Source organism: Silene latifolia, chromosome Y (genome assembly GCF_048544455.1).
Source record: "Silene latifolia isolate original U9 population chromosome Y, ASM4854445v1, whole genome shotgun sequence".
NCBI lineage: Eukaryota > Viridiplantae > Streptophyta > Magnoliopsida > Caryophyllales > Caryophyllaceae > Silene > Silene latifolia.
Window position 1 is genome coordinate 29,451,750 of NC_133538.1, and position 24,814 is coordinate 29,476,563.

General features: G+C 39.3%; 1 protein-coding gene and 1 non-coding gene across 2 annotated transcripts; one reads left to right on the plus strand and one right to left on the minus strand.

Moving 5' to 3' along the window:
* Positions 1-8,903: 8,903 nt before the first annotated feature.
* On the minus strand, positions 8,904-9,875 carry LOC141627782 (uncharacterized). Its single transcript, XM_074441003.1, has one exon. It carries the CDS (start codon positions 9,873-9,875, stop codon positions 8,904-8,906), a length of 972 nt encoding a protein of 323 aa, XP_074297104.1.
* A 12,125-nt stretch (positions 9,876-22,000) lies between these two features.
* On the plus strand, positions 22,001-22,107 carry LOC141635293 (small nucleolar RNA R71). The gene has a single exon (XR_012539992.1). It is a non-coding gene; the product is annotated as a small nucleolar RNA R71 (small nucleolar RNA).
* Positions 22,108-24,814: the final 2,707 nt, after the last annotated feature.

Genomic DNA, 24,814 nt, shown 5'->3' on the forward strand with positions numbered 1-24,814 from the left:
TCTAATGCCGCCTATGCTACAACTCCCCTACATCCTAGCACTAAAGATTTAGCTACTCATGGTGAAGGTAAAAACAACAAATAGATTAACAATGATTACTGTATTCATGCTTAATGTAAATCACAACAACGAAAATATGATAGTTGGCTTAGGGGCACTAACTATCAATTCTATACTAAGAATGAAAGCGAAGCAATAAACTAAGATTAGGGCAGAATAAATACCGAGAATTCCAGAGGAAAGATTTAGAACAAAGGCAGAAATTCCAATGCTAAAGTCGATATATCAAACCCTAATTACTCGGAATATAAACTAAACTATTGTGATGTGAAACTTAGTGTATTCTCTGATGATAAAACTAGATGTTGGTGTTACGTTATATAGCAATAAACGCCACAACTTATTTCTAAAACCTAAACCTCACGGGCTTTGAGATTCACGACTTTCTAATTCTCGTCTGGTAAAGAAATCTGGTCGATCGACTAATCAGGCTGGTCGATCGATCGCTCCTCAAACGAATAGAGCTTCGAACCCGAGCATTGGTCGATCGACCGACAAGGCTGGTCGATCGATCGGCCGAGCTTGCTACTTGATTTCTTTTAACTCGTGGACTTGTCTTTTGGGCCTTGAATTGCGCACCAAGCTCGTTCTTTAAGCAATTCCTTTGCGTCATTTGCAATGCAGATTACTCGGGGGCGGATTCGGCTTGATTTCCCGTCCAATTCTTCACATTTCTACAATAAAGTACAAAAACGCGAAAGTAGAGGAAAATAGGGAAATATAGGCATATATCGCACATTTGAGCTTTGAAATGCGTGTAGAAAAGAGTGTGAAACATCGTATTTTAGACACGCATCACTACTAAGCCTAGAAGGATACCAATAAATCACCTCCAAGTTGTGTCAAGCTAGCTTACCTTTTTCCTCAATCGTTAAATGCTGTTGTCAAGAGTAGACTCCCTATGGTGTTAGAAACACTAGAGGATCGCGGAATTCCCCCTCTTGCCTAGACAAGAAGAAGGGTCATCCCCTCTCTACCATGCACAAATATGGATACGATGGATAAAGGGATCGATAGAATTTGAGTTTTATTTGGGAGTTTGCTTCGTTGTTTTTGTTTTTCCCCCCAATTTCTTGTGGCATATAATCATTTGAGAACACTTTCTTATGCCATTTCTTTTGATTTTTGGCGTTTCAATACTTGACAACTTTCAACTTTTTGCATTTTTCTTTTGAACATTTTCAATGTCACCCCATGTGTAGTAAGGGTGGCTTATATTTGAAGCATAGGAGTCTATTTTTGCTCCTCTTTTCATTTGATGCAATTTGCAAATTTTCTTTCACTTTTCATTTCATTTCTTGAACTCAAATAAATTTCTTTTTGTGCTCATTCCCTTTGATAACAAAAATGTGGTAGAACATGGATGATGGATGCATGGTTTCAAGGGTCACCTTGGAATAAACGGTAGCCAAGGAGTTATCACACCACAAGGTACTCTTGACTAGGCCTTAATCCATGGGTCAAAGGATACTAGCATGACACATCCTAGGGTGTTTTACAAGTATTCTAACAAACAAAGTCTTAAGAAGAAAAAGAATCTACTAGGGCCTATATACACTTGTCAAGCTTCCCAAGTAGACGGTTTCGCAAAATTTTCTAACATGCAAACTATATCCCATGATGCAACTAACATATATACATCCTAATGCATATGATTCTACCAACTAATATGCCATATAATCTAAATGCAAGTCCTAAATTCACATTGTTTATACCGCATCAATCAAAATAAAGCCACATAGTCATTAACATAAAGAGGAAAAAGGAGATTGGAAAGATCATACCATGCGGTCTTCAATATCCTCATGTCTCGGATGTGGCGTAGTTAATCAATGTGAACAAGGATAGACAAACATATTATATAAAAACAATATATACAAGTCTACACTATAAAGGAAATGAACTTGTTTTTGGATTTTCAATTTTTCAATTTTTTTGATTTTTCCGAAATTTTTGATTTTTTTGGATTTTTTGAATAAAAGTTAAGTTAGAATTTCCCATCTCCACACTAATATGGGCATTGTCCTCAATGGCCAATATGATAGGAAATTATGCAAGTATGATGCATGATTTTTATACTAAATGCAAGCTACACTAATCTACACTACATGATGCATGGGTTTTTGTTTATGACGGAGAGCGTAATTTAGATTACCTCCCGTTGCGTATGCATGTACTTCCCCAAACCGAGATAGACATTATTTCTAATGTCTTAAATTTTGGGGTAGTTCATGCACACAAGATGCAATGCATGAAAGTATATATTGTTATTTTCGATTTTCAAATGGGAACAATAAAAGAACACCTCAATGGGGCCGAGGTGTTAGTCCTCATGTTGCTAGGACTCTCCAACTATGATCAAGATAAAAAATAAAGAAAACAAAGAAAGAAGTAGACGAACCTCAAGAGGGTAGAAGCCTCCGAAGTTTGCTAGTCCTCCACCATATCATCATTGTCATCATTTTCCTCCATAGAAGCGGACTCATCTCCACTCTCATCTTCACTTACATTTCCTTGATCTTGCTCACTTCCTTCATCATCTTCATTACCCTCTTCTTCTTCATCTACCTCTTCATCAACACCCTCATCATCAAATACCTCATCATCGACATTCTCATCATCACCGGGTCTTTCACCCCTTGATGTGCTTGGAAAGAAGACTTCCCTATCCGCCCAACTAGGCAAAGGACATGAAGGATCAAGTAGTACTTGCCTAGCTAAATAAAGGAGGGGTGGATATTGGGCCAAGTATGCATCTAATCGATCATTATAAGCTTGTTTGTGCATCTCTTGCATGAGGAGAGTCATGTAGGCATTTCCCACTTCAACATCTTTGGGTTTGAACTCTTGATATTTGAATGGATAGGGTGGTGTGACAATGTAGGAGGAGGGCTCTTCAATCTCGCCCCTTTGTTGACGGATGAAGTACTCGGCGCCCTTGGAAAGTGGAAGAAGGTAGTTTGTTCGATGATCACTTAATCGGCATATCTTGGAAGGCAACGTGAAAGATATAGCATCATTGGTTAGCCACCCATAGTTGGTGTCAAGAGGGTTATGCTTGACCCATTTGTACTTGTAAATCATGGCATCCATGTCAATGAGATGAGCCCCTTTGATCGCCACATAGGTGTTATCCTTGTTGAAATTTGCGTCAAAGTGCTTGGCCAAGAGAGTAACTAGACCTCCATTTACAATATGAGCGGTGTCTTCCTTGCCACAATCAACATTAAGCCATCTTTCCATCAAAAGCCTTAGAGCATTGTGGGGCTTAGTGAATTCTCTTCCCACATTTAAGGCCGACTCAAGTAGAAGACAATCGAGCTTTGTAAAGTGATTAGTGCATTTTCTCGCTATTACAGTATTCCCAATGACCTTGTGGCACACTCTAATGCCCGGATGGTGGACTAATAGAGCGCGACAAGCATGAAAGCTCACAAATTTCTTCCCGGAAATCGCCTCCCAAAGAGGAGCGGGGTCATACTTTTCGGGCATCTTGTTATAATATGGTGTATCACTAAGGCCTAATGATTTACTCAAAACATCAAAGGTGATGCGCCTATTCATATTCGCAAGGCGAAACTCGATATATTCTCTAGTCTCTACCTTAGTCACTTTCAATGAACTTAAGAATTCCAAGGTAAGGGAGGGGTATGTCAATTCTCTTGTAGTAAAAAATTTTCCCAACCCCATGGCTTCAAAGAAGGCTTTTGTTTGTTGAAGGACACCCAATTTGTTCAAGGCATCTTCACAAATGAATTTGGTGGGCAAAATGGCTTGCTTAGCATATTTGGCAAATGTATCCCTATGGGAGTTAGAAATGAAAATTACCTCCGGATAGTTGGGTAATTGAGCGATTTCCGGAGTTGTTGTTGTTGTTGCTTCCAAGGGAGGATCTTGTTGTTGTTGAACTTCCAAGTTTGCACTAGAAACCACCATAGCCATTGAATCTTCCTTTGCTTGAAGGCTTTGTTGCCTATTCGAAAGTGTCTTTGCCTTGAGTGCCTTTGTTGCTCCTTTTGTTCTTGCCATTGTTGATTATACCAAGAAAATATTGAAAATCTTCAATTTCTAATTATACACAAATCGATTTAAGATGAAAGGATTTGTCTTTGAATTTCAAAAATCAACTCAAAGGTTGAAGATTTTGGTGCTTGGATTGATTATTGTTGCAAAAGGAGTGATTAATTGTTGTTGTAAGGAAGTTTGGATTTGATTTTGTTGAATTTGGTTGAGGACATTTTGTTTTTGGTGATGGAGAGGATGAGGGTTTTGGGGTTTATGGGTAGTGTTTGAATGAATGAATGAATGAATGAAATGAATGTGGGAAGGGGTATTTAAAACACCCGAAAAATTCAAAACTGCAGGGGGAAGACGAGCGGATTCCCTTCGGGACGCTCGAATTCTGATCAATTTGGCTTCGGGAAAACTCGCCTAAAGACGAGCGGATTCGGCAATTCAGGACGAGCGGCTTTCCTCAAAGACGAGCGGATTCTCTTACAGGAGCTTTGCTTAATCTGCACTGGCAAAAAGACGAGCGTCTTTCTACAAAGACGAGCGGCCAGTTTCAGACGAGCGTCTTCTCAGCTGGGACGCTCGGATTCTCTAACAGACCAAATTTTTTGATTTTTCAGCTCTTTTGGACGGACGGATTCTTCCACTGATGCTCGGATTCCTATAAGACGAGCGGATTACCCAAAAGACGCTCGGATTCCTCCTAGTCTACCCGGATACATGTCCATCCGTGCACTTGCATATCCGTGTCGTTTTCATTCTTCAAATCCCGTGTTCTTCATTGTAGGGGCACTACAAAGGCATGAATAGCCTAGGCAATTGCTATCCCCACATTAAGTTAAAGCACTACACATCAATAAAATCATTAGTCCCTCCCTCACTTATCTCAAAAATGATGAATATATTGATCAAGGCACAAAAAATCCAAAAATGACAAAAAATGCAATGTAAGAATTAAAATGCAAGTTAGGGAGTTAGAAATATTAACAAATGGTGGTTTGGAGAGGACTCCACTAAACTCTCATCCTTAGAGAGATGTCATGGGGGCATGTTCAAGGTGTTGTTGATGTTACTCAACACCTTGAAGAAGTAGTTAAAAGCTTGTTCATTATCATGATAAAGATCCTCAATAGATCTTTGCACTTGTTGTCCATCATGTTGGTCTTGATCGATAGCATTGCCAATGTAGGGATTCAAAATCCCTTCAAACTCATCGTCCCAAAGACCACAAACTTCGTCTACTTGATCATTAAAAATCTCTTGAGTTGATAGAGACAACTCTCCTCCTTTCTTGTTTTGGCCAATGAGGCCATCCACTTCACTTGTCATGGGTAAGCTTTTCAAGCTATCTTTGTTACAATTCACTTGCTCTTTTGATGGAGCATCATCAACTTTCTTTTTCCCTTGGAATTCCGACTTCTTCCTCTCATCCTTCCGGCTATAATGATCAACCATAAAACATGGTTCATGCAAACGGGGAGCTCTCATGGTCTTGTCAAGATTGAAAGTTATGCTCTCATCTCCCACCTCTAGAGTGAGCTCTCCATGCTTTACATCTATCACCGCACCTGCGGTGTGCAAGAAAGGTCTACCTAGAGATTGGAATATTGGAGTCTTCTTCCATGTCAACAATGACAAAGTCCACCGGGATGAAAAATTTCCCAACTCTTACGGGAACATCTTCCCATATCCCTAATGGTGTCTTCGTCGATCTATCGGCCATTTCGAGTGTGATATTGGTACATTTAAGCTCTCCCATCCCCAACCTTTTACTCACCAAATACGGCATAACACTCACACTAGCCCATAGATCACATAGGGCTTTGTTGATCGTTGTGTCGCCAATGGTACACGGTATTGAGAAGCTTCCCGGATCTTTAAGTTTCGGAGGTGAACTCCCTTGAAGGATTGCACTACTCACCTTAGTGAAGGCGATAGTTTCAAGCTTCCGGATCGAATTCTTTTTCGTAAGGATGTCTTTCATGTACTTTGCATAGGCCGACACATGATTGATTAATTCCGTGAAAGGAATCGAGACTTCCAAATTCTTCACAATTTCCATAAATTTTCCAAGTTGGTCATTAAATTTGGGCTTGGCTTGACGACTTGGAAAAGGAAGTCTAATCACAATGGGTTCCTTCTCCTTGGCCTTGTCTTCACTTTTCTTTGAAACTTCTTCTTTTGATGGTTCTCCATCCTTGGAGTTTTGCACAACTTCTTCTTTGTCACTAGCTTCCATAACTTCATCCTCAAATTGCTTCTTAGGTGCTTCATACCTCGTACCACTTCTCAAGTTAATGGCACTAACCGTTTCATGTCTCGAGGGATTACTTTGAGGTGGTAATTGCCCCTTTTGTCTTTGTGAGCTTGAAGATGCTAGTTGAGTCAATTGGGTTTCCAACGTTTTGGTGTGGGCTAGGATGTTGTTGATGGTAATTTCCTTTGCTTGACTATCCTTTTGCATTTGAGTGAAAAACTCTTGTTGATTCTTTTGCATTTGGAGGACCGCTTTTTGAACATCAAAACCTTGGTCATTTTGTTGATTGTATGGAGTTTGATTTTGGTAACCTTGGTTTTGGTTGAAAAAGGGTCTTTGATTTTGGTTTCTCGTGGGAGGTGGGGTGTATGTTGGTTGAGGGTTTTGAACATTTTGGCTTTTGTATGAGAGATTTGGGTGGAATTTGGTGTTTTCATTGTAATAATTTGAATAAGGGGTACCACTCTTGTATGCTTGAAAAGCATTCACTAGTTCATTTGTTCCCCTACATTCACTTTGGTCATGTCCCAAAGTTCCATAATTCTCACATACCCCACATGGGATTGATGAAGATGCCGTCATGGCATTAACATGTTGCTTTGGTGATTTTGAGGCTTCTTCAAGTCTAGCCATAGCTTTTTTGAACTTCAAATTGATGGAATCAATGTGAGCACTAAGTTGAGCACCCAATTGAGTAATAGAGTCCACTTCATGCTTTCCTCCTCTAGTAGCCTTGCGAGGTCTACTATATTGTGAATTATGGACCGCCATTTCCTCAATATTGTTCCACTTCATGCAACGGCGCCATTTTTGGCCGCACTCTCTTGAGAGGTTTAGTTTTCGGTACATGTCGTTAGGAGCACCTAGACCAAAACAATATTTATAACTCCACAAACAACTCTACTTTTAGTAAAGAGGTAAGTAAAGGTCGGATCCCAAGGGACGGGAATTGAGATGAGATTTTCAATTGCAACTAGCGGTGTCTAGGGGTGTCACAATTTGGGGTTTGAATAGAAGATCACTAAACTAAATAGAAATGAAAGTAAACAAGCAAGATGATTAAAAAGGGGTGTAAACAATTGATAAAAGGCACTAGGGTCTCATGGGGGATTCATGGGAATTGATCATACAAACATATTCTCAAATTATAAGCAAGCAATTATTGTTGTGATGGATCGAGTTGGTTTATATCTTACAATCCTAGGAAGGTTTGGCTCCCGGAGCCGAATCGATTAGATTGTACAACACGTATAAGTCGACTTAATCTTCCCTACTTAACTATATGCATGGTCTAATAAGACTCGAGTTGGTTTATGTCTTACAAGTCTCATTGAAAAGATAGGTGATGGGTAAAAAATGCAAGGATTCGTAGGCTCGTATTTCATCAAACATAACATGTGCATAAGTTGAGATCACAACAAGCAAGCAAATAAACTATGAAAACATATTAATTTAAGCATGAATCATCCCCCATGTTGGTTTCCCCTAATTACCCATTAACCCTAGTTAAGGAAACTACTCACTCATTATCATGTTGATCATGCTAGAAAGGTTGTCAATCATACCAACAAAGTAAAACATGATGAATAAATGAAAATAATTAACAATAATTATAAAGAGATTAAGAGAATTATACCTACTAATGATTCCAATAATAAAGCAAAGAATAATAGAAGTACTTGATGATTGATTGGAAGGTTGTCAATCTCCCAATAATAACCCAAATAATCTTCAATTACCCAAAATGAAAGATGAACAAAAGAGAGATTAAGGAAATGAGATTTGTATTAAGACTTGATTTAATGTTGATTACAAGATTAAAGAGAGATTAGATTGATATAAACTACACTAGAGATTGCTAAGAAGAACATGAATATCTAATTAGACTAATGGGGTATTTATAGTGGGGATTAGGTACACAAATTAGGGTTTACTAAGGTCTTAAATGGCGATTAAGTCCTTGAGGAATCGCTCCTCTCAGAAAAATATGCGAGTCTCCTTTTTGCTAGTCTCTCCCGAGGTATGCGCATCCTTCATAGAACAAGTAGAAAACGGATTAGCTGTCACACAATCCGAGCGTCCAGAGCACGGGACGAGCGGATTGTGGGTGTTTTGGACGAGCGGATTTGTGGGGTGGACGGGCGGATTGTGGTGGTATTGGACGAGCTTCCTTCTGAGGAAGACGCTCAGATTGCTTGTTTTGGACGGGCGGATTGTGGGCAATCCGCTCGGATAGTAGATCAGCTTCTTCCTTTCTTCTTTTCTTCCTTTCTCTTCATACAATCCTTGAGGATTTCCTTGGGGATGCAAGGATCTTTTCTCATCATTGCCCATCTACTACAATATGTACAAAGGCCTTCTAGTCTTGTCTTCTCTTTGATACTTGGTCATTGAATTCAATCAATTTAGCTCCATTTTGCCATGAAAATGCAAGGTTTGTACTCCTTTCCTATCAAGGGATCAAAACCTCAAAGAATATGCAAAACAAAGGACTAAAGACAATAAATGACCCAAATATGCACTAAAAAGCATGGGAACGGGGCTAATTCGGGGAATAAATATGCTCAAATAATGGTCACATCACAGTGCGAAAGAATTCCTTAACAACCAGAATTATATCTTTACCCATAATGTTAAATGCATCCTTGAAGAATTTTGATGTATAACCATCAGGGCTAGGGGCCTTTGATGCAGGGATTGACATCAAGGCATCTTTAATCTCCTGGTCCGTCACTTCCTTAATTAGTATTTGAGTATGCTCCTCGGTTACAAGACTCCCTTGGCTTACTGTTGGGACATGAACATCACACAATGGTCTGCTAATGCCTAGCAGATACCCATAATACTCCTCAAAAGCACCCTCAATCCCTTGGGCAATAACATGTATGACACCATGCCTATCCTGAATAACTAGGACTCTATTTTGCATCCTCCTTGCTTTTAACAGACTTTGGCGGTAGTTTGTATTATCATCTCCATCATCCATCCATTGCACCTTAGCTTTTTGACTAAGGAAACTCCTCCTAGCCTGACCAAGTTCTTTATATGCATCTGTAGCAATTTTAACATCTTGCTGTAAAGACAGGTTAGTAGGATCACCATGTAATTTCATATGACTATTATGAAGATGTAGCAAGGCTACTTTGGTAGTAGTTTCAATATTAGCAAACTTTGTGGTATACATCTCTTTAAGAGGTTGCTTGAGAGCTTTTAATTTCTTAACCACCTGAAACATCCTGATTCCATCAACGCACCCATCCCATACTGATTTTACTATAGGCAGAAAATCATAATCTTGTCCCCATATATTAAAATATTTAAATGAACCATTTCTCTTCTCAACCATTGGACATAAAGTCATTGTGCATGGGCAGTGGTCAAATAAACCTTCAGGGTGGAAAATAATGGTTGGATCAGGAAAAGTAATCAGCCATTCACCATTAACCATGGCTATATCAGTCCTACTAAACATCATATCCCCAACCTCGTGCTTATTATTCCAGGTGAAGAATGCACCCTCTACTGGGATATCCATCAACCCATACATATTAGCACAATCCTAGAACTCCTTTAACTCAACATTTGAAACTTCAGATCTAATTCTCTCATTCATGGCTAAAATATTATTAAAATCCCCCATCACCACCCAAGGACCAGTGGCCAAAGTACTCATAGTATTTAAAGAATCCCACAATGGCACCTTTTCAGCTATTTTGTTGAAATCATAGACTATAGACAACCATCAAGTTGCCCCATTAGTCAAATAAGTGACTCTAGCATTGATAACTTGTACTTCATTACTCAAAATCCCCACCTTATAAATCCCATGGTCCAAAATTAGTCATATTCTCCCACCATCATAACTACTAATGTTATTAAATAAGGACCAATAGGACCCAATCCCATTATTGACTTTATTAATAGAACCCTCTATAACTCTAGTTTCCAGCAAACAAAAAAGCCCTACCTTATTTGTGTGCATAAACCACCTAAGTTCCTTCTGCTTATTCTCATTATTCATGCCCCTAACATTCCAGAATCCTATATAATACGTGCATTTTATAGTCTTTTTAGCCTATTTTATGCATGTATTTCTATGCTTTTATCGTAGTTTATGCTACGAAATTCCCCGAATATGCTACTTTGGGTTATTTTGTCTTAGTTGCAGGAATGGACCAGAAAGTAGTGAAAACGAGCCTTTTACCGTCCGTTTTGCATGCATTTAGTGGAAGAGTGAATTTGGAGCGGAATTATTGCTGTTTTGGGATGCGTGAAGCTGTTTCGGGAGTTAAAAGGATAAGTCAAAGTCCAACTAACGAGAATTATGAGCTGCTGAAGTCAAGATTCACTCGATCGAGTACTTAACTGGTCGATCGAGTCGTTTTAGGTCAAATAATCAGTCGATTGAGTACTTTAGTTGGTCGATCGACCAGTTCCATATTAGTGTTTAGTCGATCGAGCACTTTGTTTGGTCGATCGAACGATATGAGCCTTAGTTTGCTCGATCGAGTGGTTTAAAACCACTCGATCGAGTGGTTTATCCTACGGGCTTGGGCTTTTTAGGTTTATTTCCGTCATTCGGTTAAATAATTCCTATTTTCTTATAAATAGGAAGGTAGGACGTCAGTTTAAAGGGGGCTTCTCCTCTCTGATTATTTCGAATACACTGTTACTTTTGTTCCTTAGTTCCGGATTTATTTCAGTAATATTTCTCTCCCTTTTCCCTCTTTAATTTAATGTTTATTTCTCTTCCTCTCTTTATTACTTATGTTCTTTATTTAATTATGTTTAGCTAATTCCCTTAATATGATAGGACTAGGGAAGCCGTGGTAGCAATATGTTAGAATTGACATGACTAGATTAGTTTTGCGTTAAGAATTGTGTTAAGCAATATAATTGTGATTAGGTTGAATGAATGTATGCATGAGACCGATTTATTTAGTTACCCCCGACCTGGATCGAAAGATTGGAAGGGAATGCTTGCTTAATTACAATAGGTGATACCTAATTAGGGCGGAAGCTAAGTTAGGGAGACCCTAGGGCGATTAGAGACCGAAAGGGTATAAACGTAGGTTTAAGGACTGAAAGGTGACGACCTCGCTCTTCTTATCAATAATTTAATCGACTCAGTTGACCCGATAATGTAGCTGCCACGGTAGACCGATTCCTAGCATATTTCTCTCTTTTATCTGATTTTCCCTTGTATTTCTTCATTAATTTCTCTCGCCTTTATTCTATTAGTTTAGTCAAAACATTTCAAACCCCCAACTTGTGACATTAGACAGACCGAATAGACAAGTAGATAGTAAACCGCCTCCCTGTGGAGATCGACCCTACTTATCGCTAGCTTTTGTTTGTTATATTTAGGTATTTATTTTTGGTACATAACGACCGTATCACTATACTACCCATTTTCAATTAGTGAAGAAGTGGTACTCATTTCCTCCCCACTCACTTTCCTAATATGAATTGAGTGTTCTAGGACTTCCAAGAATGTTCTCCTACTACTACCAATAACAATCCCTCCTTGTCTGGTTATCTAAGTGATAATTCTAGTTAGGGAGAAGGAAGAGTGAAAAGAAATGGCACAGGTGTCACTATGCCACCCAACCCTTCACCCTGCCCATGAACTACTCCCTGTCCTATTCCATCACCACTATGAAACCTAGGCTGCACTAGCATGGTTTAAATAGGTTAAAAGGGTTGCCCATATTCAACCACAGCAGGTCTTAGTTACACAACCTGATTAGCATTAGTCCTATTCTTAGCTACCCATGCCTTTTTTGGTCTGACATGCTCCTTACCTTTCTCTTTTTTTTCTACAGCTACGAGCCACATGACCCAAACCTTTACATTTAGTGCACACATCAGGCTTCCATTCATAGTGAACAATTTGCATGTGGTGGTTATTCAATTCATCCATGAATTCCACTACATCAGGTAAATAGTCCCTTACTTTTACTTCCACCATCACACGAGCATGTCCAAAAATGGCTTTCAACTGATTATTGCTATCACACCGCACAGACTTCCCCATAAGGCTGGCTATCTTCATCAGAGCATTACCCCAGAACTTGAGAGGGAGATCATAGAATCTAATACAAATCGGGACAATATCTAAAGCCTCCTTCATCAATTTACAGTTAGGGGTCCATTCCTTGATAATCAACCGTTTATTGTCAAAGAAAATTGGACCAGCTTGGAGGACGCTCATCTTCATCGCCTGAGTCTTAAACCGAACAAGGAAAATATCATTGGAATGGAATGAAAGCTTTTCATAATCCGTGAAACCCCATACACGCTTAAAAAAACCATTAATCATTTTCCATGGAGGATTAGCGCCTAAAACATAACAATAGACCGTCGTCGACCAGTAATCTAACTCCCCATTAACATCATCAGAAGTAAGTTGAAGACCACTTACACTCGGTGACAAAGGAGAACCATGCCCAGATCCTGTAATTCTGCGCTGCACTGTTATCTATTCTTCATCAGATTCCTCCTTCAGGATTGATTCCATAACATTATTGAGATTATAAGGTCGAATAACAGACACAAGCTCTTGTGCAACCTCATGTGTATTCAATAACTGTTGATCTGTAACACCCCGTATTTTATAATTATATATATTATATTATATTGTATTTATACGAGTTATGTTTGAGACGGAATAATAAAATAATTATTATTATTATTATAAGTTGTAATGATAATAATAATCCGTAATATGATACATGTATAATATACGTTTACTATACTTATCTTATATACTTCCACCTCACCTTATATACACTCAACCTTTTCCACCCATCACCTTAACCACCCAAAAGTCTCACAAAATCCACCAAAACATGAGAGAAAAAGGAAGAGGAAAATGGAGATTTTGTCCCTCCACCTCGAGATCGTAAGGTAAAACCGTTTTAAACTTGTTTATATATTATTTAATTAAGTCCATTGACCTTCCTTGACCCCAACTCACCTCAGACCGTCATTGACCACCCGTTGATCACCAAAAACGTGTTTGATGGGTATTTTATTGGTTTATTGTTGTTGTTATGCAACCGTCTTAAGACGGATTTTTTACCCACCTTTTGTGACTGTCTTGTCCTGACCTTAAGTGGGTTGTGTTGAGGGTTGATCAGGGGTCATAGTGGTGGTAATGGGTGGTTGCTAGTGTGGTCGTAGGTGGTAGAAAAACCGGTTTGCAAGGAGGTGTACGGACTGTTTTGGTCGTGTGTGTTATTCTGGTTGGTTGCTATTGTTGAGGCGTGTTTCATGGGTGGTTGGCGTCATTTTAGGTAGCGTGTGGGTGAAGGGTAGTGATCGTGACTATCGTGACCAGGTGGGGGTCATTGTGGTCTGTGGTGGTGGTAGTTTGGGCGATGTTCAAGGGGGTTGTGTGTGTGTGTGTGTGTGTGTGTGTGTGTGTGTGTGTGTGTGTGTGTGTGTGTGTGTGTGTGTGTGTGTGTGTGTGTGTGTGTGTCAGTATATAACTATTGTTTGTTATTGTTTTGGCGGCTGTTTGGGGGCTCATTGGTGGCTGATTGTGGGTGTGAGTGGTGGCTGGAGTGAGGGCGGTCCATGGTGGTGTAGATACCCAGTATCTGCACCTTCCAAAAACCACCCGATTATGATCGGACTACAACGTGTTTTTGATATGAGTGCGTTGATTGGCTATACATGAGACGGTTTAATGCATTACTCAAATATGAAAAATGATTTCAAAAATGGTTTTCTAACTACATTTGCTTTAAAACAACACTATTTAGAGTTAAAACTGTCTTCGGACCCAAAACCGACTCAGAAACCCGCAACTCGAGTCAATGTGAGTCCGAATATCTCTGCATTGTTTTGAGACCTTTGCCGAGATGAATGGTGTGGATATAAAACTCGTTGTCAAAAGCTACCAACCAAAACAATATTTCTAACTCTACAAACTACTCTTTAGTGGAGTTGTAAGTAAAGGTCAGATCCTAAGGGACGGGTATCGATTTAGGATTTCAATTGCAAGTAGTGTATGTCTTAGGGTGTCACAATTTGGGTTAAGATGAGATGGAATCTAAACTAATCAACATGATGAATGAAAACAATGTAAGCAAATAAAGGGGTTTGTAAACAATTGATTAAAGGCACTACGGTGTCATGGGTTCACAAGGGAATCATGGAAATAGATCATACAAACATGTTCTCAAATAGATGCAAGCAACTTATTGTTGTGATGGAATCGAGTTAGTGTATATCTTACAATTCCTAGGAAGATTTAGGTCCCGGAGCCGAGTCGATCAATACTTTCAACACCTACAAGTCGACTTTGTCTCTTCGTATTCAACTCTATGCATGGTCTAACAAGGCTCGAGTTGGCTTATATCTTATAAGCCTCATTAAAAAGATAAGAGATGGGTAAAAAATGCAAGGATTCATTGTCTCGCATTTCATCAAACATAACATGTGCATAGGTTGAAATCACAACAAGCAAGCAAGTGAATATGAAAGCATATTAGATAAAGCATAGATCAATTCCCATGATTATTTCCCTTAATTCCCCATTAACCCTAGCTAAAGGAATACTCACTCATGATAAAGTTTAACATGCTAATAAGGTTGTCAATCATAATAACAAAGCAAAACATTATGAATGAATGATGTGATTAACAATAATTAAACAAGGGTAAAAAGAGATTATACCTATTTGAGATGATCCAAATAATAAAGCAAAGAATAATAGAAGTGAACTTGATGATTGATGGAAGGTGGTCAATCCTCCAATAAACCCCAAATAGTCTTCTAATTACCCAACTAAACTAAGACCAATTGAGAGAATTAAGGAAAGATTAAGATTTAATTAATATTAAAATGTGTTTTACAATTTTGATTAGGACTAAATTAAGGAAATGATTATGATGAGATGATTCTAAGCTAGTACAATAGGGTATTTATACTAAAATTAAGTACAAGGATTAGGGTTACTAAGGGCTTAAATGACGATAAAGACCCTAAGAGAAGCTTGATAATTTGCAACTCCCGAGGGACATGCGCGGATTGTTGTAGCTACTCCCCAGGGACACGCGCGGATTAAGGTGAAGCACGCCTTGTCCTTTGAGGGGATCCGCTCGGGCTGGCAGTCGGGAAGCTTGGATCGTGCTCTAGGACACTTGGATCATTGCTCTGATCTGCTCGTCCTGAGCTCAGGATGCTTGGATCGTTGGACAGAGTTCTTCTCTTTTTCTTGAGTCCTTAACAATCCGTGAGAACTGTCTTAGGGATGTGCAGATCTTTGATCATTACCCATTTCACTTCATTTATTCACTTAGGCTTCTAGTGTCGGTCTCCTCTTCGATGCTTGGTCATTAGATGCAATCCATTTTGCTCCATTTTGCTCCATAAGTGCAAAGCTAGAAATCCTCTCCTACCAAGGACACAAAACCTCAAAGAATATGCAAAATTGGAAACTAAAGATAACAAATGACCCTAATAGATGCTAGAAATCAAGGGAACGAGGTTAATTCGGGGACTAAATGTGCTCAAATATGAGTCACATCAAACATCCCCAAACCGATCATTTGCTCGTCCCGAGTAAAGAGGTAACTAAAACTATGACCTTTATTTAAACTAACCTACTAACATAGCCGACATGAGACAATTAGCGGGTCTCACTCTGCCCCTTCAACTCACAATAAGACACCCATGAGGTAAGATGCCTTCTTGCAAGGCAAGGTTAAGCTTGCCAAAATGGCGATACACCCATTCATTAAGCACACAAAAGAAGGTAATGGATGCATCTACAAAAGAATATCCACTTTCCTCATCTAAGTGGCGGAAATTATCTAAGGGGGAAGCAATCTAAGGGTACACACTCCATTATAGATATGGTTTCTTCAAACTACTAAGCCTAGGAGGATACCAACAAATCACCTCCAAGTTGTGTCAAGCTAGGGTACACTTGTCCTCAATTGATAAATGCTTTTGTCAAGAGTAGACTCCCTATGATGTTAGAAACACTGTAGGATCACGAAATTTCCCCACTTGCCAAGATAAGACGAAGGATCATCCCCTCTCTACCATGCACAAAAGTGGAATCAATGGATAAAGGGATCAATATGATTTTGAGTTCCATAGTGGGAGTTTGATTTTGATTGTGTTATTCCCCCCAATTTCTTGTGGCATTTGATTTTTTTGAGAACAATTTTCTTTGCCATTTCTTTGATGTTTGGCATTTTGATACTTGGCAATTTTTTTTTGCAATTTTTGAACATTTTCAAAGTCACCCCAATTGGTTACGTGGGTGTTTTTATTTGAGCGTAGGAGTTCTTATTTTTGTACTCCTCTTTTCTTTGATGCAAATTTGTGCAAACTTCTTGTTTTTAATTTTGATGCTTGAACTCAAATTGAGATTTTTGTGCCCATTCCCTTTTTTATGACAAAAATGATGATAGAAGTGGAAGATGGTTGCATGGTTTCAAGGGTCACCATGGAATAAACGGTAGCCAAGGAGTCATCACATCACAAGGTACTCTTGACTAGGCCTTAGACCATGGGTCAAAGGATACTATCATGACACATCCTAGGGTGTTTTGGAGGTATTCTAATGAGTGAAGTCTCAAGAAGAAAAAGTATCTGCAAGGGCCTTATATACACTTATCAACCTTCCCAAATATATGTTTTCACAATATTTTTCCTAAAAAGCAACTACATGCCGTGATGCAACTAGCATATATACAACCTAATGCAAATGCTTCTATCAATTAGTATGCCATATAAACTAAATGCAACTCCTAACAACACATTGGTTTGTACCGCATCATCCAAAATAAAGCCACATTGTCATTAACATATAAAATGAGGAAGGAGATTTGGAAAGATCATACCATGTGGTCTTCTATTTCCTTCATGCCTCGAATGTGGTGTGGTCGATCCAATGTGATAAGAGTGACAAACAAACACGAAAATATACAATATATACAATTCTACACTACAAAGGAACGAACATGTTTTTGTATTTTTGAGAAATTTTTCAATTTTTATGGATTTTTAATAATTTTTAAATTTTTATCATTTTTGATTTTAAAAGGTTAAGTTAGAATTTCCCATTCCCACACTAGTGTGGGCATTGTCCTCAATGGCCAATACGATAGGAAATTATGCAATGCAATCTATATGAATATGCATGATTTATGAACTAATATGCAAACTACATGACATATATAATAAGTGAATGCAATCTAATCTATCCTATATGATGCATGCTTTCTATTGGTCGGCGAGCTAATTTGAAATAACTCCCATTCCTTGTGAGTGAACTTCCCTAAACCTAGTAAGACACTATTTCTAGTGTAAAATTGGGGGAGTTCATGCACAAGGAAAGAGATGCAATGCATGAATTCTAATTGTCATTTTGGATTTTGCAAATGGGAACAAAATATGAGACACCTCAATGAAACCGAGGTGGCAGTCCTTTAAATGTTGCTAGGACTCAAAACAAATACTCAAGATATAGATTAAAATCATGATATAAAGACAAAGCTAAAGTAGGTGCAGGAAACTCATAATGGAATAGGTTGAAGTCAACCCCGAACTTGTGGTATCCTCCAATTAGCCTTGTCGACCCTCAATTGTCGCTCATTGCGACATCCTCATCACCGGCATCATTGCCGTCATCATCGTCATCGGAATTATCATCATCATCAACCTCCATTGAACCAGAGCACTCACCATCTTCTTCATCATTGGAACTTAAACCTTGCTCTTCTTCTTCTTGGCGTGAACTAATACCTTCCCCATCTTCAACAACATTAACCTCCTTTCCATTAGCCACTCGACTATCCTTTCCGGCATCTTGAGAAGTAGAAGGGAAGAACTCTTCCTTATCCGCCAAACTAGGCAAAGGACATGAAGGATTAAGAAGTCCTTGCCTAGATAGATGTAGAAGGGGCGGATATTGGGCTTAATAGGCATTCACCCGGTCATCATAAGCTTCTCTATGCATTTGTTGCATTAATTAGGTCAAGTAGTCATTGCCTACCACAACACTAGAGTCACTTGGTTTGAATTCTTGGTAGGCAATAGGATAGGTTAGAGTCACAATGGTAGAGGAGGAGGGTTTGGCAATTGGATCCCTTTGTTGCTTGATAATCTTCTCGGCTTCTTTGGAGACGGGTATGAGGTAGTTTGGTCTATGGACGGAGATACGGCAAATCATGATGGGCAAGAAAATGGACGTGGCTTCCTTGATGAGCCACTCATATTTGTTGTCAAGATTGTCATTCTTGACCCAATGAAATTTGTTGATCAAAGTGCTCATATCAAGAAGGTAGCTTCCCCAATAGGATCAACAATTTCTCGGACCTGCTCCCTTTGAGATACTACCAAAGCCTTAGATGCTTGAAGAGCTTATTGCCTCTTTGACAAATTTGGAGTCTTGGGTGCCTTGGTTCCGCCTTTAGTCCTTGCCATTTGTATTCTCCTTACGAAATTAGTATCAACAAACCAAGATATTACTTGAATGCTCCTTGCTTCTTCAAACTTCAATCAATTCCTCAATCAATTTGGGATTTTTGAAATTTTTCCCAAACCCTAGAAAATTGATTCAATTTGTGAGGAAATTGATGGTTAGAGGGTCTTTTGTTGATGAAGGAGTGATTTAATCTTGTTTTGAGCAAGTTTTGTTTTGATTGTGGTGGATTTTGTTAAGAAATTGGTGTTTTTGAATGAGGGGATTGAGGGTTAAATTGAGGGAAAATGTATCTGTTTGTGTTTTTGAAAGATGTAAATAAATTAGGAGGAAGGAGTGTTGTCCCGTGTTTTATTTATGTACCAGGCTAGGGACGCTCGGATAAGACTCGGGACGCGTGGATCGTCAAACTGAGTTTTCTGAAAAATCAAAGCAGTGCTGGGATGCGCGGATTGAAGTAAGCTCGAGCGGATTTCAGCTGAGACACTCGAACTATTCATGGGACGTGCAGATTTTCTCATAGCGATATTTCATCAATTTGAGCAGTGCTAGGACCCGCGGCTCGAGCGGATTGTTGTAGAGGACGAGCGTCCTAAGCTTGGCTTCCACATATTTCCTAACAGGGTTTTTATCATAATTTTGAAGCTTCCCAGCTCCGACGTCCTGAGGCCATGATGTGCGGATTGAGCTTGGAGCCGCTCGGATTAGTCTCAGATCCCACGAGCTCAGGTCTGCTCGTGGGGATCCATCTTCCCGTGTCATTCCTTCTTCCTTTCTTTGTTAAATGTTGCGGGTTGTACTACAAAGGCTTGCCTAGCCTAGGCATTTACCATCCCCACACTTGATCAAATACTACACATTAAAAGACGTTAAGATACTCCCTCACTTGCTCCCATTTCAAAAATCTTGAAACAAAGCACAAATAATGGAAATCCAAAAATGACAAAGATGCAATAAAGGAAATAAAATGCGAGTTAAAGGGTTAGAATATTTACAAATGGTGGTTTAGGGAGGACTCCACCAAACTCTCCTTCTTGTGAGAGATATCAAGGGGGCAAAGCCAAAGTGTTGTTGATGTTGCTCAACACTTTATAAAAATAGTTAAAGGTTTGCTCATTTTAATGATAGAGGTCTTGGGTAGACCTTTGCACATTGTTCTCTTCATTGTTGTAGGCATCCAAGTCAAAGTGATGACAAGGATCTACAAAGCCTTGGTCCAAGGTCATAGCATTTTCAATATAAGGATTGACTAATCCTTCAAATTCATCGTCCCATCAACCACAAACCTTGCTAGCTTGTTCCCCAATGATGTCATGAGTTGACAAGAGCAACTCTCCTTTCTTGTTATCTTCCCCAATGAGGCCTTCTTCCTTACTTGTCATGATGGGTGTGCTATTCAAGCTCTCATTGTTGTTGTTGAAAATTCCATGCTCTCCGAATAAAGTTACTTGAAGGTCATCCACTTTCTCCTTCCATGTGGGTGATGTTTCTTTACCCATGGCTTGATCTTTGCATAGAGATTCTAAATTCTTCCTATCACTTTCTCGGCTATAGTGATCGACCATGAAGCATGGCTCATGTAGTCGGGGAGCTCTCATTGTTTTGTCAAGATGAAAAGTAATTATCTCATCCCCTACTTCAAGTGTGAGCTCTCCATGTTTCACATCGGTCTTCCTAAGATGATAGGAATGTTGGAATCCTCTTCCATATCTACAATGACAAAGTCTAACGGGATGAAGAATTTGCCAATTCTTACGGGCACATCCTCCCATACCCCTAAAGGTATCATTGTTGATCGTTCCACTATTTGAAAAGTGATGTTGGTGCATTTGAGCTATCCCATTCCTAGCCTGTTACATACCGAGTATGGCATGACACTTACACTTGCTCCAAGATCACATAATGCTTTATTGATTGTAGTATCGCCAATGGTATATGGGATAGAAAAACTTCCTGGATCTTTGAGCTTTGGAGGGGAACTCCCTTGAAGAATAGCACTACTCACTTTGGTAAAGGCAATAGTCTCCAACTTTCGGATGGATTTATTCTTGGTAAGAATATCTTTCATGTACTTTGCTTAAACCGGAACATGATTGATCAATTCCGTGAATGAGATTGAGACTTCTAAGTTCTTCACAATTTCCATGAACTTTCCAAGTTGCTCATCAAGCTTATGCTTAGCTTGGCGACTTGGGAATGGAAGTCTAATCACAATAAGCTCCTTAGCCTTCTCTTCATTCTTCTTCTTTGAATGTTCGTTGGTAGTTGGTTCTTCTTCCTTAGAGTTCTCCATAAGTCCTTGCTTGCCACTAGTATTCACAATATCTTCATCAATTGGCCTCTTCGGCCCCTCATATCTTGTACCGCTCCTCAAATGGATAGCACTAACCGTCTCATGTCTTGTTGGCGGGTTACCTTGAGGAGGTAATCGCCCCTTTTGTCTTTGTGAGCTAGAAGATGCTAATTGGGTCATTTGAGTCTCTAACATTTTGGTGTGGACAAGAATGTTGTTGATGGTGATTTCTTTAGCTTGGCTGAAGAATACTTTTTGGTTCTTTTGCATTTGGAGGACCGCTTTTTGGACATCAAAGCTTTGGTCATTTGATTGGTTGTAGGAAGGTTGATTTTGATAACCTTGGCGTTGGTTGAAAAAGGGTCTTTGAGCTTGGTTTCTCATTGCCGGTGGAGTGTATGTGGGTTGGGCGTTTTGAACTTTTTGGTTCTTATATGAAAGATTTGGATAGAATTTGGTGTTCTCATTATAGTAGTTGGAATAAGGTGTACCACTCTTGTATGCTTGGAAAGCATTTACTTGTTCATTTGTTCCCCTACATTCGTTTTGATCATGTCCCAAGGTTCCACAACTTTCACATACTCCATTTGGGATTGAGGATGATGCCACCATAGCATTAACATGTTGTTTGGGTGAGTTAGGAGCTTCATCAAGCTTAGCCATGGCCTTCTCAAACTTCAAGTTGATGGTGTCGATATGAACACTTAGTTGAGCACCCAATTGTATGATGGAATCTACCTCATGCTTTCCTCCTGTAGTGGTCTTTCGAGGCCTACTATATTCGGAATTATGAAACACCATCTCTTCGATTTTGGCCCATGTTTGATTGTCATCAACTTCGATAAACCTCCCATTGGATAGCATACTAAGAACATTGCGTCAGTCTTCATATAAATCGTTCCAAAATTGTTGCACAAGGAACCACTCACTAAGCCCATGGTGTGGACAAGAATGACAAGTGTCCTTAAATCTCTCCCATGCTTCATATAAAGATTCCTCATCCCTCTGCTTGAACCCGGTGATTTGGGCTCTCAACATGTTAGTCTTCCCCAGTGGATAGAATTTCCTATAGAAGGCTAGTGCTAACTTCTTCCATAAATCAATACCAAGGGTAGCCTTGTCTACGCTCTTACACCATTGCTTTGCGGTACCGATCAAGGAAAAAGGAAACAATACCATCGGATTTGGTCTTGAGTAACTCCGGTTTGAGAAATTGCATCAAAATAATCACAAAAAGTCTCCATATGTAAGTGAGGATCTTCACTAGGCATCCCTACAAATTGACTTCTCTCAACTAACAGTATGAATGCGGATTTGGCAATGAAATTACCGGTTAAATGTGGTGGTGTAGGAGTACTGTTTGTTAGGTTCTCCTCGGTTGGTACAGAATGTGATGAGAATTTAGGCATTGTAGGTTGATTTTGTGGTGGGCTTGGAATTGGGTTATCCTCTTCTTCTCTTGCAAAAGGATTGTGGTCGATCCCTCTTGAGAGGTTTAGTTTTTCGGTACTTGTTGTTAGGAGCACCTAGACCAAAACAATATTTATAACTCCACAAACAACTCTACTATTAGTAAAGAGGCGAGTAAAGGTCGGATCCCAAGGGACGGCTATTGAAGTTTAATTTTCAATTGCCACTAGCGGTGTCTAGGGGTGTCACAATTTTGGGTTGGAATAGAAGATCACTAAACTAAATAGCAATGAAAGTAAACAAGCAAGATGATTAAAAAGGGATGTAAACAATTGATAAAAGGCACTAGGGTGTCATGGGGTCATAGGGGATTCATAGGAATTGATCATACAAACATATTCTCAAATTATAAGCAAGCAATTATTGTTGTGATGGATCGAGTTGGTTTATATCTTACAATCCTAGGAAAGTTTGGGTCCCAGAGCCAAATCGATTAGATTGTGCAACATCTACAAGTCAAATTAATCTTCCCTACTCAACTATATGCATGGTCTAATGAGACTCTAGTTGGTTTATGTCTTACAAGTCTCATTGAAAAGATAGGTGATGGGTAAAAAATGCAAGGATTCATAGGCTCGCATTTCATCAAACATAACATGTGCATAAGTTGAGAGCACAACAAGCAAGCAAATAAACTATGAAAACATATTAATTTAAGCATGAATCATCCCCCATGTTGGTTTCCCCTAATTACCCATTAACCCTAGCTAAGGAAACTACTCACTCATTATCATGTTGAATATGCAAGCAAGGTTGTCAATCATACCAACAAAGTAAAACATGATGAATAAATGGAGATGATTAACAATAATTAAAAAGGGATTAAGAGAATTATACCTACTAATGATTCCAATAATAAAGCAAAGAATAATAGAAGCACTTGATGATTGATTGGAAGGTTGTCAATCTCCCAATAATAACCCAAATAATCTTCAATTACCCAAAATGAAAGGTGAACAAAAGAGAGATTAAGGAAATGAGATTTGTATTAAGACTTGATTAAAAGTTGATGACATGATTAAAGAGAGATTAGATTGATATAAACTACACTAGAGATTGATAAGAAGAACATCAGTATCTAATTAGACTAATGGGGTATATATAGTGGGGATTAGGTACACAAATTAGGGTTACTAAGGGCTTAAATGACGATTAAGTCCTTGAGGAATCGCTCCTCTCAGAAAAATATGCGAGTCTCCTTTTTGCTAGTTTTTCCCGAGGTATGCACATCCTTCATAAAACAAGTAGAAGACGGAATAGCTGTCACACAATCCGAGCGTCCAGGGCACGGGACGAGAGGATTGTGGGTCTTTTGGACGAGCGGATTTGTTGGGTGGACGGGCGGATTGTGGTGGTTTTGGACGAGCGTCCCTATGAGGAAGACGCTCAGATTCCTTGCCTTGGACGGGCGGATTGTGGGCAATCCGCTCGGATTCTTGATCAGCTTCTTCCCTTCTTCTTTTCTTCCTTCTTCTTCATACAATCCTTGGGGATTTCATTGGAGATGCAAGCATATTTTCTCATCATTGCCCATCTACTATAATATGCACAAACGACGTCTAGTCTTGTCTTCTCTTTGATGCTTGGTCATTGAATTCAATCAATTTAGCTCCATTTGGCCATGAAAATGCAAGGTTTACACTCCTTTCCTACCAAGGGATCAAAACCTCAAAGAATATGCAAAGCAAAGAACTAAAGACAATAAATGACCTAAATATGCACTAAAAACCATGGGAACAAGGCTAATTCGGGGACTAAATATGCTCAAATAATTGTCACATCAAATATCCCCAAACCGAACCTTTGCTCGTCTCGAGTAAAGAGGTGACAAAGACTAGGACTGTTATTTAAACTAACATAATAGCATAGCCGATATGAGACAATTAGTGGGTCTCACTCCGCCCCTTCAACTCACAACATGACAACCATGAGGTAGGATGCCTTCTTGCAATGCAAGGTGGGTCTTGCCAAAATGGCGCCACATCCAAGCATTAAAGCACACAAAATCAAGTAATGGATGCATCTACAAAAGAATAGCCACTTTCCTCCTGTAAGTGGCGGAAATTATCTACAACGGAAGCAATTCAAGGTTACACACTCCTTCATAGATGAAATTTCTTCAAACTACAAAACCTAGAAGGATACCAATAAATCACCTCCAAGTTGTGTCAAGCTAGGGTACCTTTGTCCTCAATCGTTAAATGTTTTCGTCAAGAGTAGACTCCTTATGGTGTTAGAAACACTGGAGGATCGCGCTATTCCCCTTCTTGCCTAG